The sequence below is a fragment of the Tyto alba genome, unplaced genomic scaffold (genome assembly GCF_018691265.1).
Source record: "Tyto alba isolate M040663 unplaced genomic scaffold, T.alba_DEE_v4.0 Super-Scaffold_38, whole genome shotgun sequence".
Taxonomy (NCBI): Eukaryota; Metazoa; Chordata; class Aves; order Strigiformes; family Tytonidae; genus Tyto; species Tyto alba.
In genome coordinates, this window is record NW_024881313.1 from 25,669,863 (window position 1) to 25,687,611 (window position 17,749).

At 38.1% G+C, this 17,749-nt stretch overlaps 1 protein-coding gene across 1 annotated transcript in view; it reads right to left on the bottom strand.

Moving 5' to 3' along the window:
- KIF5B (kinesin family member 5B) overlaps window positions 1–17,229 on the bottom strand; it is a 38,932-nt gene extending 21,703 nt beyond the window's left edge. The window contains exons 1-10 of the mRNA XM_042801887.1: window positions 16,844–17,229; window positions 8,005–8,092; window positions 6,295–6,368; window positions 5,704–5,808; window positions 5,248–5,296; window positions 4,864–4,919; window positions 4,677–4,764; window positions 3,059–3,183; window positions 1,387–1,491; window positions 811–956 (exon numbers count right to left, since the gene is read on the bottom strand). Of these exons, the coding sequence (XP_042657821.1) occupies window positions 811–956; window positions 1,387–1,491; window positions 3,059–3,183; window positions 4,677–4,764; window positions 4,864–4,919; window positions 5,248–5,296; window positions 5,704–5,808; window positions 6,295–6,368; window positions 8,005–8,092; window positions 16,844–16,969 (962 nt within the window). The 5' untranslated portion in view covers window positions 16,970–17,229. The remainder of the gene's footprint in view (window positions 1–810; window positions 957–1,386; window positions 1,492–3,058; window positions 3,184–4,676; window positions 4,765–4,863; window positions 4,920–5,247; window positions 5,297–5,703; window positions 5,809–6,294; window positions 6,369–8,004; window positions 8,093–16,843) is intronic.
- Between the last annotated feature and the right edge of the window lie 520 nt (window positions 17,230–17,749).

The window sequence follows — 17,749 nt, forward strand, 5'->3', positions numbered from 1 at the left end:
TCAAGGGACTGGAAAGCCTACCACGTGAGGAAAGGCTGAGAGAACCACATTTGTTCAGCCTTGAGAAGTCTTAGGGGAGACCTTCTCACCATGTTTCAGTATTTGAAGGGTGGCTACAAAGAAAACGGATAGTTCTTTTTACAAGGAGTCACATGGAAAAGGCAAGGGCTAATGGGTACAAGTTACTCCTGGGGAGATTCCAATTGGACACAAGAGGAAAATTTTTTACAACGAGAACAATCAGCCACTAGAATAATCTCCTTAGAGTGGTGGATTCTCCAACATTGACACTTAAGATTCAGCTGAACAGGGCCATCTTGTCTAGACCATGCTTTTGCCAAGAAAGGTTGGACCAAAAGACCCTTGAGGTCTCTTCCAACCCGGTATTCTATGATTGAAATGTTACTGTAATGCTAAAAACAGACCAGATGATGTAATTTAGCATGCTATCAAAGAAGGGGTGGCAGAGGACAGGCTCTCCCAGCAAATAAAGGATCCAACTTAACAGGGGAGAACTTTCTCCCTCCTCGCATTTTAGGAAAAAAAAGTGTTACTTACCCTCCAAGACAATACATTAAACCATATTTTGAACCAAACTATATGCTGTTCTCCTAGAAATACAGTCTTCAGGATCCTGCTCAGTTTAAAAATTTTTATATTATATAAATTAGACCACAACACATAACCACATGTGCACTGAAGAATAACAGAAAGAAAGTAAATGTTCTAATCATTTGGGTTCAGGAATCTTAAGAGTAACTTAGCTATTTCTGAGCAAAGTAAGAGCAAAATATTAAATCATTTACTCACCTTTGGCCAAACAGAAGAGTAGATTTAGTTTCAGATTCATTGTATGAAGATGGAGAACAGCAAATAACAATAGTGGTTCTGCAATTACCCCCTAGTGAATCTTGAAGAATTCTGGTCATTTTGCTATCACGATACGGAACATAAGTCTACCAAGAAAATGGTTAAATGAGTCCGTCACAGATTTTCAGATACATTATTTAATTTGTTGAAACAAGAGCTATGCTTTTGCTAGGTATAATTTCATTAGAAAGACATTAAATTTTACTTAAATTCATAAATCGTAAGACTGAACACACATGGTGTGATGTAAAATTGTACTTCTATGTTTGGTAACTTCTAGAATACAGGAAAACTTTCACTATGATGCTTAGGTGCTTCAACATTAAATATAACTTTATTAACCATCAGTGTCACCATAGTACAAGAATAAGAACCATCTGCATGCATTGATGCAACTGGATTAGTTTAAAAGACTCCATGCATATCACTGAGATCAGTAAATAATTTCTGCATAATACCATGTTCAGGGATGCAAGCCTTTAACCTTGAAGTATAAAAATACAAAAGAACACTTACACTACTTTCAGCCAGAGCTGAGATTACATTTCCAAGCGCAGACAAAGACTTGTTGATGTTCTTGGCCTCATCCAGCACAGCACCTTCTGCTCCAGTTTTACTAACCTATACAGTATTTCAGTAAATTACTAAACACGTCTTCAAAAAACACCTTCCACATTTAATATAAGACTTGAGTAATTTTTCCACTTTTAAGTCAGTCTCCCCTAATCTATGAGGTACTCGTAAGAAAGCTGGATTAGAATAAGCAAAATCCTCCTCTTTCCCTAATTCAGCATCAATTTTTCACTCAGAATTCAGTGTTTGAAGACATTTCGGATTTTTTAAACTGAAGTATTTTCCCTGCAAAGTACGCATTTCCATAGAAGATACATGTATAGTTAATAACTATTGTATAGTTAATATACATTGGTCAAAAAGTTTTAATTCCTTAAAGTAAAAGGAAATAAGCGTTAGGAATACTTTGTCCAGAGGTCATCCATAACAAAACAAACAAAACCCAAATGAATCAACCTAAACCACACACCACCAACAACCCTTCCCACCCGCCTCTGGAAGATATAGCAGAGTCTATATTAGCAAGAATTTGTGAGAACAGATTTTAGAGGCTGTATCTGACCTACATGAGTGCTCTAGGAACTTAAATAGGTATCAGTAGAAATGTGAAAAAAAAAATCTACCGTCATCATTCTATTTACCTTTGCTCTTCTGCCTTAAGGGCAAAATTTGACTTCTAGTTCTAAAAACACTCCCTTTACTGTTCTTCTCACCAAGTTGTGATCACGACTACAGCTAAGCAATTCTATTTGCCTATGTTTAAACCAATACAAGACAAGGCATCAGAAAAACCTCATGTATTTCAAAAAGACTGGGAGAAGCATGAAAGCAAAGTTTGAAATAAACAGTGAAAAGAATAAAATAAACAGTGAAAAGAATAAAACTACAGAGAAGAGACCTGCACCACAGTCCTTTATTTTTGTTCTCACTTTAATGAGAATGAAACTGGAAGCATTAAAAAAGAAAAAAAGACCATTAACAAGAAACAATTTCAGAATAAACACAGGATCAGAGACAACAATAGGGTCACAGAACAATGACATGGGAAAGACAAGTAGAAAGGACTGAAAAAAAGCTGGAGACAAAGATGGGGATAAACCCAGAAGCAAAGACAAAAAGCACATCAAAAACCCAGTTCTTAATTACAGTCTATATGGAGTGATATAGAATATGCAAAACGGTACATATTTCCTTCCCTGCTTTAAGCCACTGATGCAGGAAAGCAAGCTGTCATTTTAAATAATGTCAATCCATATTTCAAATTAAGAAGCTTGGTATCACTACATAAGAAAATTCAGATATTCCAAATCCATAGAACTTTTTATTCCAGTACCTGGCTAGTCAACACCCCTGTAAACTTTTTTGCTCTCACAGATGCCCAGACTGAACTCTAGCCTATTTCCCCACCCTGTTCCATATTTACAAACCCTCCCTGCAGAAAAGCAGATCAGCTTAAAGAATATATCTAACAGCCAACACTGAGTAGGAGGATTCAGAAACCACCTTTTAAAGTCAAAAGTAAAACACTACAGAGATAACAACAGATCAATATTAATGTAAAATATTTTATTATAAAGAATAACTGGAGTTTTTCAGAGCAGTAATTTAGAATTACCTTTTCACTACCTGCCAAGTCCACAAGGTAAAGTTTTCCACTTAGTTTCTGTTCTGTTTGAGTATTCTCTTGTTTTACATTAATAAGAAAAATACTATGACTTCGGGAGCTGTGTTCATTCATATCTATAATCCAAAATACATAAATTGTCAAAAATACTTGTACAACAAAATTAACAAAACAATATCTTCCCACAGCAAAGCAACACATCTAAAGCTAATGAAACTGTATAGAGTAGTCTCTCAGTGACAATAAAATTAATAGTATCATCTAATTGATTAATGAAGATCCAGTCTCTCTTGACCTTCTATTAGTAAGACAAGCTCACTGACAAGATTTGATAGCCTGTCAACTATGGATTTCACATATTTAATTTACTCTATTAGAACAGAAAACACATTTACATATTTGCTTTCTAATATCAGAGCTTTTTTTTTTTTTTTGGTAGATTTACAATGTATCACATTTTATCCTTTTGTGAAAGTTTGAACTAGATGGCCATATAACCTCTCACCCCTTTCTGGTTTAAATACCTACTGCCTCCTCTGCTGTGAAACACACAGTAAAAAAGACTGACTTTAAAGAATTATTTTAATTCATTAACGAAATTTAAGCTGACTGCAATACGAATGAGAATATCTGCCTATTTCTTCTTCCTTTTAACCTCAAACCCCTCACATGCCTAAAAGGACCTGCTTATTGATGACACCGAAGCAGCTCAACATAGAGTAATATCCTTCCATCCAAATTTCTGTTACTTCTCTGTTACTTATTCCAGTCCCCAATTCAGAACCTTACTACCCAGGAACAAAGTGGAAGTGCAGGACTGATTCATTCCTTAAAAGGAACATAATATTTTTAATTTTTTGATCCTTAACCAAAGAAATGAGAAGTAAAATATTTTATTTTCTTAATGACTGTATATTCTTTCTTGTCCTAAATAAAGAACTAGACACAGGAAGATTGTGAAACTCGCCCTCAAACTGGCTCTTCAAAGATATCTGACAGTCACTTCAGTTGCTAAGAACTGAAGTACTGTTTTGCATGCACCTCATCTTTCCTTGTCTTTTTATTTTATTTTTAAAAAAAACCTATGTCACTTCCTAATCGTACTTCTTGCAGGAATTTGGAGACCTGTGACATGGCTCCTTGCAACTCAAGTTGCATGCCATGGGCCAAAAAGCTTGGGATACTGGGATGCTGCTTAAATTTACAGCATGTCTGAATATATATTCTGACCAGCTTTTCTTAGAAAATTAAATAGAATGGGCCAAACTGTAGACGAGTCACAACGCCTTGCTTACAGATTCATAGGTTAATTGAAACAAATTCCACAAACTGGGATTTTTACTATTCCTAGTGCAGAACTACACCTTTTACTCCAATGATTCAGAGCTCCTCACTGATCACTTTCTCCCTTCAATCCAAGCCCAAGTAACAACATCTACCAAGAAAGGAATTGAAATACTTGTTTCTGAAAGACATGCTGAAACTGCTTATGCTAGACCCTTTCAAAAACTTGAATTATTTAGCTCACTATTTTTGCCATCGCTACTTTTTAAAGCATACCAGAAGCAAAGCGAGAAAGCACTAAAAGGAGACAAAGGACAATACTTACTTGTAACTGCTACATGTCGGTTTGATTTCCCTTCATCTATTGTATCCATAACTTCTTCTGGACTACATACAAAACGCTCTGTGCAACCCTTAAAAAAAAAGGCAAAAAAGCACAACACCAACAAGCCTGAAGTAAATGATGTACACTAGAGGAATGAAAGATGAAAACATACCAGACTGATACTCACCTTTACATAGGGAACTCTATTTTTGTCCTCATGAACAGAAAGATTGGTCTTTGAAACTGGAAGAGAAGTTCTAAAGCTAAAGTATATACAATTTCTTTGCAAAATTAATGAACTGTGTATAACATGTTTGAGTCATAGGTGTTATTTCTCAGCAACACTTTATAAAAACTTAATATACATGAAACAACCACTACTGCAGCTGTAGTAACATTATATAGATTAGCTCCATGCTTTCTCATTTTGATGTACCCTTATCATATATAAGCATGCATTATGCTCATAGCCTATCTTAGTATCATGACAAGGTTTCTGGGTTTGGTTTTTTTTTTGTATCTCTCTCCAGAACAATTTATTTTCTATGTTCAATATAAATAAAAGGCTTACCATCCAAAAGGTCCCTTATTTTATCCAAGTATATTTCAAAATATGACACCTAGAAGTGGGAAGGGAAATAAAGATACAGCATCAGAAAGCAAAAATGCTTTACTTATTAGAAGGATCCAGCACGATCATCATGACCTTCTACATAATACCACATCTAGCTCAAGTCCTTAAGGTTGAACTAAAATACACCTTTAAGAAGAAACTATTTTGATCAAAAGCTTCAAGCACTATCAGCACTGCCATAGGTTATCAGGATAGCTACCATTAATGTTTGATGGAAACAAGATTCAAGTATTAATGTAATTCTTCTTTAACAAGAGTCAGTTACTTCAGAAGTAACTCACATTTAGATTTCCCAAGTTACAGGCATTTGAAACAGATACAGAACATTCATTTATCCATAGATACTTCTAGTTTTAATACAGATAAAATAAGTAACAATGAAGAAAAGTTTACCTTAATATGAAACTCAAGATTCTCATCCATAGAGTAAATATAATTAAAAATATCTTGCACTATTCTTGGAATAATACCCATTCCATCCGGGTCATGAAGCTTCCCCTTATTATAAGAAAAAAAAAAAAACAAACAAACCAAAACCAATAAATTGAAACATTCATACTGAATCCAACATCACAGACAGTATCCAGAGGCAAAACAGTTAAAAGACAAATTAGTTTTAAAATGCTGACAGTTATGAGGCACTTATTTTAGCTATAAAGGAATGTCTTAGCCATTCAGTTAGGCCCAGTATTTGTGAGCAGTGAAAAGAATGGCCTCAGAAATCTCCCAAACTAATAAAAGTGAAAATGTACCATTAACATTATTCTTGTGTTTCTCATCCTGCTACTGAGGGCTGAAAAAAAATACAATAATTGCCATTTTCAGTCCTAAAAAAACATTTCAGGTATCAAAATGTTGCAATGGAAAGAAAATTAAAATTGCAAGATGAAAACAAACAGATACCTTATTTCTAGAAACATAAGACTACTGTGATGAAGGAAATGACAGGGACATTTAGAGGAAAATAATTTTAAGATTTCTTACTTCCATTGTGTGTGTCTTTCCAGATGATGTTTGCCCATAAGCAAATATTGTACCATTGTATCCCTCAAGTACATCTAAAGGGAAAGAGTATTTTCATTAGGATTCAATTCCTTCTTCTAAAGGAAAGTCAAATGAAATAGAATGTAAGCAGGCAATTCTTGAAATGTTCAGCAAGTTAAATCAGTGCTTGAGAAATCTGTGCTAGAGTTGGGGGGAAAGAGTGTGTTCCTCCTCATCCTTTTTAATGGATTAAGACATCATCAACTGTGTTTCAGAACTTTACTGTATTAGAAGCATCTGTTCCTTCAACGTGAAAAATCAGGACTTCAGTCAGGAACAAGAAGGAAATCCATGCAACTGGCTAGGTTGAACAGATAGTTTTCAGTAACTCAGAAAAAAAAACATACACAAGAAAGCTATATTTTCTTACTTCAGGAAGGTTTAGTTGTCCAGTTGTGAAAAGAAGGGGCTATGGCGTAAGTTTCAAGCATCTTACTCTTTGGTGATAAGCTTCTATTTCAAATTACAATTAAACCAACCCAAAGCTTTAAATTGAGGGGTAAGGGGCCAGCAGGTTGAACTGTTTACAAATCAGTTAGAATGACATCCTGCAAGCAAACTTTTATTTTCCAAAAACAAGCATGGGATGCTCCAAGTGGGGAAATCTTTGCCACCCCATCATACTCATAATACATTTGTACAACCACTAGAGCTCCTTTGCAACCTAATATAGCACAGCCTAGAAATGCCACACAGAGATCACAGTTTTAGAGGGAGGAAGTGGGCAGCATTACAATTCTTACTTAATTCAATTTTTTAAGGAGAAAACTTCTGATCTAATCCCGATTACTATTTAAATCATTAAAAAGATAAATATCTGTGGCAGCATTGATTTTCCACACCAATTCACTTTTCTAATGATCAAAAAAATCCTGTGATTACCCAACCTTCTCGTCACTAATAGTTGATATTTCAGGGGTTTCTGACAAGTATTTGTTAAAGTTGTTTCAATTAGAACTTAATACTAAAATTAATCAATTAGGAAACTAGCTAATTGCTTACTATAACAACATACTGTGGTATAACCTTTGTGATAAGACTTGATCTTCTGAAGTTATTAGGACGATTCTGACAATTTCAAGTTTGGAGAAAGTGTACACCCTGATATGCACAGTGGTAACTCACATTTAATCTTTTAATTGTGAAGCTAAAAATCACATTCAAAAAACAGACTCCTTAAACTTTGTATTAAATAGTCAAGCCTCAAAAAGATCTATAGCATACACATGATTTCACAAGCTTCCTTTCTTCTTATATTCCTCCAAACAAACTAACGTAGGATGTTTTCACCAATAAATTGGGGGAGGGGTATGTGTGTGTGTGTGGTGTTGAACCCAAACCAAATAATAAGAGTTATTTTGATTGATTTCTGAAAAATTCCTTTAAATAATCTTTTGCAAAGAACTGCAAGAAAACCAAAACGTGACAGGCAAATGTTTTCAAATGTTGCAGTCGACTGAAACAGCAGGTTAAACATGGACATAATTTATCAGCTCAACTACAGGATGACTTTATACTGCTATAATCTATGCTGGCTCTTATTAAACATTCAGAAGGTAAAAGGGAGCAATAGAAGTATCAGTTTTCCAGACTAAAACCCACAAAAATATGAGACATTTCCTTATGGTTAAAGTTGCTGTTCCACCTTACCTTTGACAATCTTCTTAGCACAGTCATTGTATACTTGTTCCTGTGATGTGTTTGACTGGAATACACGGTCAAATATATACGGCTTGGACTAGAGAAAAAAAAAAAAAAAGACACAGAAGAGCTAATAAGAAACCGGATACTGGAAGTAGATCTGGAAGGTGTTTGTTCATGTAGTTTAGGAGCAGTCTATACTGTCTCAGCCCAATCTTCTGGAGTTTTTTAAGACTGTAATGAAGCAACCAGCTTATATAGTGTCGCCTGAATCTTCACATGCTTGCCAATAAGTAAGGCCTTGAACTAAACATATTTGGCTTCAAAGTGCAATCTAAATAATTCTCCAAAACTACTCTGCCACATGACCTAAATATACATGATTTACAAGGCAAGCCAATGCCTAGTCTGTACACCTGAAAACCCCTTTTTCTCTTCTACTCTGGTTGTGGGTTTACTCTGGTAAACCCAAATTATTACAGACAGCTTATACCATATCACACAGAATATATATATCTTTGTAATATTTGCTGAAAACCTTAAACCAAAAAAAAACAATCAGATCACCTACAGTCAGAACAATAACTATTTCCCTATACATTATATCCTTAAAATAAGGCTCCATAAGCAGAAGGAAAAGGCCACTTTGAAGGAAGGGAACCTTTTGCAGAAGACTCATTTTGGAAGACACAAGATGAGGCTCCAACAAAGCTTTTTGAAAGGAATGTTGGATTTTTGTTTTGTTTTAAATGAGAGATTTTCATAATGCAGCTCTAAGCAGCTGACAATTCATCGGTGCATGAACTGTTATGCTCATCTTGGGAAGTTCAAATTTTTGTAGCATTTTCAGAGCTTGATTTAGTAGGTAGCCAAGTAGGTAGGCAATGTTTACAAGGGAACCTAGGCCAGTTACTATTGCTAAACTCACTGCAACTGTCAAGTGCTCCATTTTGCCTAAATTTAATTCATTAGCATCCTCCCCTGAGGATATTCTGGAACTGCCTCCCTGGCAAACAAACAAGTATAGCTTCCAACCTTCACCCACCCACCACATTCCCTTCCCCAGGCTGACCTTCCCTTTGTCTTTTAATAACATCTACCGTAACACCAAACAAAGCTTTTTAGATTCAACACATCTCTATCTGCTGAGAGGGCTTGAATTCAGGTGGATAGGCTTCCTCTTGGAAAAAATAATTACAGCATTCTCTGTGTAAATACACTCAAGAAACCACAAGACTCAGTAGTCAGAAACTATCCCTAAGGTGCTGAAGTTTGTCAGAATGCTTGTTTCACAGCAGGAAAATCGCAAGCCTTGATTACTCATTTTAGCTTCAAATACACCTCAAATTCCTATGTTCTATGGCTACAATTGAGGCCATTACATACACCAGAAGACAAACAACCAACAAGTTCAAGTAACCCGGAGGGAAGAAAATTAAGACTGAGAATACATTACACAAAAAGGTAAGTCACTGTAGAAAACGTAACACTAGCTACACATTTTCTCACTAGTAGTTTCAAGAAAACTCTGACTTCACAAATATCAAATCTGCTACACTACACACTGCAAGTCATCTACATGACAAAACATTAATCAAATAATGCATAGTTATATACACATGTATTTATATATGTATTTTTCATATATATATACAAATAATGCATCTTCATATGCACTGAAATAATACCATCTTGGAGGATATTTACCACTACAAAATATAGTGACAAAAGCAATAGTGTCAGACGTCACTGTAAGCAATCTGTGCAGCATTAGCAATTTGTGTGTTTCTACTTGTAAGATTTAAACAATCCTCCAAATTATTGCTCCAGCAGATATATAGATGACAATTATTCCAATTACATTGATTTTAGAAAGATTAGGGAAAGTCCAATCTTCTGACAGTCTATGCAGCAACTGTTAACAATACTCTTTCTCACAGATCCCAACTTATCTGATCTTTGCTGTTCCCAATAGAGCATGACAACTATGAGAACAGAAAGTGCATTAAAAATGCAAACATTATTTTGCATAGTATTAATATGTTTGAATGTATACACATACATTATTGTATATTTATATATAACTACAGACATACATATATATAACACTACAAAATATACTACAGAACACTGTTCTGCATCACATCCTATTCTCAAAGAGACATGAATCTGATGGATGGACCACTCGGTTGACAAGGGATTGGCTGGACAGTTGCACTCAAAGAGTTGTGGTCAACGGCTCAGTGTCCAAGTGGAGAGCAGTGATGAATGGCGTTCCTCAGCGGTTGGTGTTAGGACAGCAGTGTTGTTTAACAACTTTGTTGGTGACATGGACAGTGGGACTGAGTGCACCCTCAGCAAGTTTGCCAACAGCACTGCACTAGTTTGCAGTCATCCTGCAATCTACAGATATTTGCAGCAGATTGTGAAAAAGCTTCCCTTCTCTAAATTTTTAAACAGCATTTAGAGGGGTTTGGTTTTTTTTTTAATTCTTCTGCCAAACAGAGGTTGACTCAATTGAACTGTATCTGTGCTAAAGGAAAATTATGTTTATTAATTTGAGAGTAATCCATAGACACAGAATACTTTTAGACTATCTACACTCCAATTGTCATTTAAATGCCTTCATAAGAGAACTGAGCCAAATTAGAGTCTCTTTTGTTTTACAAAATGTTAATATAAAGAATAGCGTATATGATGAGTGTCATGGCCTAATAAGAACAGAAAGCCAAGCTGCAAGGACATCACTCAGGCAGTAATGCCTTTAATTGATCTTGTTTATTTATACAGTGAAGACTGCTAGACACATGACAAATTCCAATTTCACTCAAGTTAACAACTGGTACTAACATACCCACAAAATTTAATAATTCTGGACAAAAGAATGCTCACCAGAGGTCCTGTTTACACCACTTGTCACTTCCCCATACCTTGCAGGTGGAAAGCGGAATATTTGTTTACATGTCTTCAGTATTATATCTTCCTAGATGAAGCCACAATATAACTTCAAAGCACTCAAAAATCCAGTTACATATTGCCCTCCCCTCTCAGTTCACAGTATCTTTATCACACCTATGAAAACCCACATTATAAGCATGTCTCTGCTCCATCATCACTGATTAAATATCTAATCAAGCAGATTTAGCCAAGCAGATTCCAGTATAATTATGTTTTAAGAATACAAGTTACTCCCACTCAGTATGATTTCACATCTTCGACAAGTGCAATGCTATGTCTTATCACTTCTCTTTACAGTCTACTTTGTGCTGTAAACAAAGCTAAAACAGTATTACACAGATTACTCTGCCCTAGAAAGCCTCCTCATTACCTTTAAGAGATTAATCAAGAAAGATTAAAGTGTCAGATATTTTTTCTATACCAGATGCCTTTTCTTCCCCAAGTAGTAAACAATCAGATATTAGGATGAACTGAAAACACAAAAGGTCCAAGCAACTTTACCATATGGTGTCCATAACAGTGGTAGTAGCAGTGTCACTACCATGATGCTGTTTTGACATACTCCAGAAATTTTCAGAAAGTGTTGCTCAAATCCTAATAAAAATTTACACATATGACCTATAAGCAACACATAAAATATCAAGCAAACAAGCATACCTTCTGATTTGCTCTCTCCAAATACAGAGATTTCAACATTTACATTCACTCCTTGCCTAGCATTTGTTCTGTCAGTAGTCAACTACAAGAAAATTTCAGATCCCGTAGTTGCTTGTACTGAAGGGATGTGGTCCCACAGCAACAACTTTACAAGCACTCTCACAGCCCTCAAAAAACTACATCTGTCAACATCATTTGGCAGTAGTTAAACTGAATATTAATAAAGGGTTCTCATTCAAGTACACAGTTCTTCAGTTAACTTGAAGACTAGTTACCTGTTATCCTTATATAAATGGATGCTCAACCCATCTAAATTATACAAGATTTGGAGCATGCATAAGTTTCTTCAGAAAAGTTAGTTTTTCTCAGTACCTTCACTGAGGACTACTCAAAAATCCGTGATCACAACTAGACTGAAATCGTACCCCAAAAGTCTGCAAAATACTTAAGGTTATCTCCATAGAAATAATTATTTTAAAGTTTTTACCATTGTAACTTCCCATAAACTACAGAATTAGTTATTTTTACCTGACTTCACCTTATTTTTTATGCAATAGTATCAAAAGCAAAGTCAGCGGTGAAAATTTTCTTGAAAAATCAGTAGTAGATTTATCTACCACAACATACACAGATGCTCTTTACTGTTTTTTGCTGGAATGGACTGTTAAAACAATGTTATACCCAGCTATGGTTAGCTTATTCTTGGTGTGAGATTGAAGCAATGGGCTTACTTTCCCTTTAAGTTCTACATCTTTATTAAAGAACCCTCTTCCCATCAGCACAAAATATGTTAAAAGAAAAATCCTACAGTGAAAAAATTCTAAGTATGATGTAAAATCCCTGACTCAGTTCTTCCTATTACTAAGCTAAGGTATTGCTCCTTTGACACACCTAACGGAGTCCAACATTGTGAATGAGTGAAAAGGCACTGTTTCAAATTCGTATTTTATTTTAGAAGGAAAAATGATTTTCTTTTTGTCTCAGCAATATGCATACAAAACCGTAGCTGATGCAGAACAGTTAGTGGATCTCAGCCCTTTCTGTCCTATTTTTCTTATTTCTGTGCAAATGCTGCAACTCAAGTGTCAACTTATACAGCAGTTATTTACTGCTACAGAAGGACTAAAACATGTAATTATTTTAAAATATTGTGACTAGAAACTCAATTTTGAGCATAAAAAGAAAGGAATTTAGGAACAAGAGTTTCAGCCAAGCTATGCTTTGGTAAAAAGTTTCTTCTAAAGAAAAAAGCAAGCACTACTGGCATAAAAATTGTCATTGAATTTCAGAACAAAAACCAAGTATCAGTGAGGTGTTTCTAAGTGGTACAACAGCTAGAGTATAGCTCTCCCTTTACATATTCTGCAAGCTAGAATATTTGTTTTCTGTTAAATCATACCAGTATCATCTGAAAAACATCTCTATTATCCACCATTTCATGGAACTAAGTAAAAAAAAAATAGCATCACTGAAAGATTACTATTGTTTCAGCTACAGATTGCAATTTCTAATTAATGTTTAAAGTTGCACAGTAGACATGAAGAATTTTTATTCATGTGCTCATAATTAAATAGTGCTTTCCTTTACATTGGCAAATAATACAAAGAAAAAAGTCATTTTAAAAATGCACCTTGCTTCTTGCATTTATGCAGTCTAGTACAGCCTTTCTTTCAGCAATAAACATGAATTACATTTTACTTTTGAATATTCTGCTGCCAAAAGCTGCAGTAATAGCAAGTGATCTTCATTAACCTGGTTCTAATGTAACTTAAACCTAGCCTTGCTCTCATTTACTATCCAATACTAGTTTAAAAGGTAATTAAAAACAAAGCTAATGTCTCAAGCTCTTTCCAGAATCACAGGGGTTACACCCTACTTACAAAAAAATAGTACTCTAAACAAATATGAAAATACAGACAGGTAGCCATGATTCTTTCTCAAAACCCACAGAAATAAGGAATATGCTATTACCATTACTAGAAACATTTGGACAACAGAGGGATACTGCCCATTTGTGTGATTGCCCATAATCCCTCACCACTTCAGTCATTTGATATGGTGTTTTCAGTTTAGGCTTCTCTCCAATACACTCGAGTGTCACTGAATCCTGTAATCTATCTTATCTTTTGGACAATTTTAAGATGAGCAAGACTAGGCATAGAAATGTTTTTTAAAAAGAAGTACAGGTATGTAGAACTATAAAGCTACTCAGTTGCAAGCAGTTTTCCATTTGCAAAAGAAAGGACAATCATACATATTACAAGCTTGCTATTCCTCCTTGCTTCAATCTTACTCAAAAGCCTGAAATCCATCAGCAAACTGCTATCAATTTTTGTATAGAGGTATATTTATGATGTTTAACATAAAAGCCATATGTTCATAACAAGTCAACCTACTATGTGTTTTAACAAATTCCTTACATTTAAGTAAAAGGAAGAGTCATTAGAAAAAAAGGTGTTTAATAAAATATTAAAAATATAAAGAAGCCACATTTAATAATTTGAAAGCTCTTTACTAGTTGAAGTTTCATCCTTTGGACAGACAATACTTTTTCTAAGTCTGCTCTTCAAAACAGACCAACACCGTATGTCCCCTCAAACTGCTGTTACACACTAGCTGCAACCAGAACAAGTATTTTATCTAACTCAAATCAAAACAACTCACTTGTCCAGAAAGACAACCATGTCAGTAATTACATAGAGGCTAGGAAGAGAAGGGAGGATAGATAGCTCCGAGATGACAGGGGTGTCAAGGAGGAGGGTTTGGTTATAGTCACCGATTTCCCTCCCCACCCTCCTCCACAGAGGAGTCAAGTCTGCAGCCTGGTATAAGCTCTGCTTCCACCGTTCCCTAGTTTTCACCTCCTATCTACCATTACAGGCAACTCCCAAGTATTATTAAAGAAGCCTTCACAGTTTCAGCACAGACCCAGGCACACACAGAAGGTGCAAGTCCTTCAGGCAGCCAAGGAAAGCAGCTATATATATATAATAAATAAAAAAAAAAAAAGTGGCTCAGTTACTGTTCAACAGGCAGTTGGTATGAGGTAGCAATAAAGAAAGAAATCAAACTGCTGAAAGTAACCAAACATACAGCTTAGCTAGGATGTTTTTAGAAACTGTTTCATAAAACCTTTTTCTGTTACTATCCTCCCCAGGGCAGTTCTACAACACAAACACAAAAGGTGACTGGCCACAGCCTCAAGTTGGAAGGTTCATAACTTTGTAAAAACTCAGTCAGCTTGTTTAAAAAAACAAACAAACAAACAAACAAAAACACACAAAAAAAACCCCACACAGTTTTAGAGAACCAAGCCATAAGTTTGAGAACATCTATCGTGTCATACATCCATCATTATAAAAACAAAAATCACAGAATAATAATCCTTTATTAAGATTTTGTGAAACAGAACTCAAATACTATCACTGCTACTCAATCTAATAATTTTGGGGGGCATTTTTCCAAAAGTCAGATACAGCAAATCCTGGACCTAGGACCACTGAAGGATTTTCTTTGTTGTAATTTTTATCAACGTAGAAAACAAAGTGAAGTTGTAACACTAAATATTAACCCTGAACAGAAAGCCCACATGATCCCTCAGGAGCATGCCATCAGACTGTTGTACTCAGATACAGTACCACTTCAGCCTGATTTCCAATTTAGGTATTTTTAAAGCATACTTAAAAGAGTACTTAAACTGTGTAAGTTTTCTGTTCTCTTTGAGACTACTGAAAGAATATGTGGAAAATTTATTTATAAGTCAGAAATCATCAAGGTTTCTAAACATAATTGTAGATTTTAAACAGAATACAGTGTCACAATGAATGGGTGTTCACTGATGGAAATGAGATAATTTGTTCTAGTTCAATTTTCCAGGCTTGGTTCCTTACTCTGAGGAATTTACCTGTACAACCTCAGGAAGAAGAGATGTACTCCAAGATACTAACGTGCCAGCTGAAATAAAACCAAATTACCTCATTTCACAAGCATGCTACCGTTCTTGCACCTCCAGACTCATGAAATTCCGTATCTTATTGACAAATTCAGTTCAATATTAACATAGAGCACCAGTAAGTCATACTTTTAAAAGTTATTTTATTAAATCACCTCCTTTAACTTCAGATACTGTGTGAAAAGCTATTATTGGTGACCTCAAGAAACAGAATAGAAGAAAAAAAATTTGAAGACAGGTAACAAGTTACATCTAAGTTACTTTCAGCAATGGAGGACCAGCACTGTCTCTAGAGAGATAAGTATTTATATGAAAACACAAATCAAAAGTTAGAAAAATTAAGTAAACATTGGCAATGAAATGTGTTTGTACAATACCAGCCAATAAACTACTGCATGTTAATTTTATATTCCAGTTCTACTTTGTAGCTAAATATGACACACTGAGCAAAAAAGAAAATATTATCTTTTCCCCTGTAACATCCAGGTTGTTTTACAACAGGCCTTGTACTTTGCAAGGTGACGTCAGTTAAAATTAATTTCCAAACATGTAATAAGCCAAATGGTCTGTTTATGCTGATTTTAAAAGTTATTAGGCGAAGATTGATTTACAGATCACAAGCACCAATGAACTGAAGCCTGAACTGCTGTTCTGCATTTTCATCCCAAAAAACTCTCTACAGACAATTACTTCGACGGTAGCTCCAATGCATGCATTTTTAGCACGTACTTAGCGGTCAAACTCATCACGGTCGCCCAAAACAAGGACAGCCTAGCCGGGAGACACAGTGCAGGACTCGCCAGCTATTCTCCACCTCGTCATTCACGCGTTTTCCGTGGACACACTGAAGCGTGCCCTGTGGCTCGGGCTCGTCCAGGAAACCTCACGCTACGCCCGAAGTCGCAAGCCTTTCGCTAAAGCCTTTGTCAGAGGTTTCCTGACCCGCTACCACCGACGTGTCCCTACAACCCAACGCCCAATGCTCGGGGTCCTCTGTTCCCACCAGCTCCCTGCTCTCTGCCCGACCATGCCCACATTCAAACTAGCCGGCCCCGTCCACAGCAGCCCTGCCTGCCCTCCTCCCCTTCCCCCCTCCATCCCAAAAACGCCACCCCCTTTCCCGAGGCGTCCCTACCCGTGGGCGCTCCCGAGCGCCTCAGCCCTACCCTCTCCCCTCACACCGCGCCCATCCCCGCGGTATTTGACCCCGCCGACCCCTGATACCCCCCCCCCCCCCCCCCGGCGCTTCCCACGCCTTCCCCGTCCGGGGCGGCCCCTCACCGCGATGACGACAGTGTCTTCGCCCTGAAACTTGGCGATGTACTTGTCGCCGCGGGTCACTTCGGACTCGTTGAGGGGCCTGAAGCGACACATCACTTTGATGTTACACTCCGCCGGGTCCGCCATCTTAGGCCAACGCCACCTCCGGAGCGCTCAGCTCCGCCGCCACCCGCTGTTGCCTCTACACCGCCCGCTCCGGGGGTCCCGCAAGCCGCCGTCGCCGCCGCTGCCGGGAAGCCTGCGTCCGCCCAAGCAGAAGAGAAAAGGGAAGGGCTCCTTCCTGGCCGCCGCCGCCGCCTCCCGCTCTCACTTCCTCCCCAATATGGCAGCCATGGCGGCGCCTGCAGCCGGCGAGTCCCGGCCCCCCCCCTCGCCGGGCAGAGGCGGCAACGGCCGGCAGGGCGGGGAGGGTGACGTCACCCTCCGCAGCGCCCAGCCCCGCCCCCTCGCCTGGGACCTGCTGCGCAGGCGCGCAGAGGCAAGAGCGGCCCGGACCGGCTCCACGGGGGATTTACGGCGCAGGCGCGAAGCTGTGGCTGGAGGGGAGAGACAGCTGCCACTCCCGCGTTCGGTGCCCGAGGGGGCGGGGCCGGGACTCCCGGGGGGCGGGATGAAGGCGTGGCAGGGAGCTGCTGGCGGGCGCCTCCCGCCTGCCCGTCGCGTCTGGCGCAGCCCCCCCGGCTCCCCCACGCGTGGAGCCGAGCGGTTCGGCGGCCCCACGGCCGGCGTTGCTGCGGGGAGGGGTGAGCCGTCTCCCGGCTGCCCTGGCGGGGAGCGGCCGAGCAGCGCTCTAGCGGGGCGGGGGCCTCCCGTCTCAGGCCGGCGGCAGCGACACGGCCCACAGGGGCGCCGCGACACGGCCCACGGCAGTCGCACGCCCGAGCAGGGCGGCAACGGTTAGAGCCG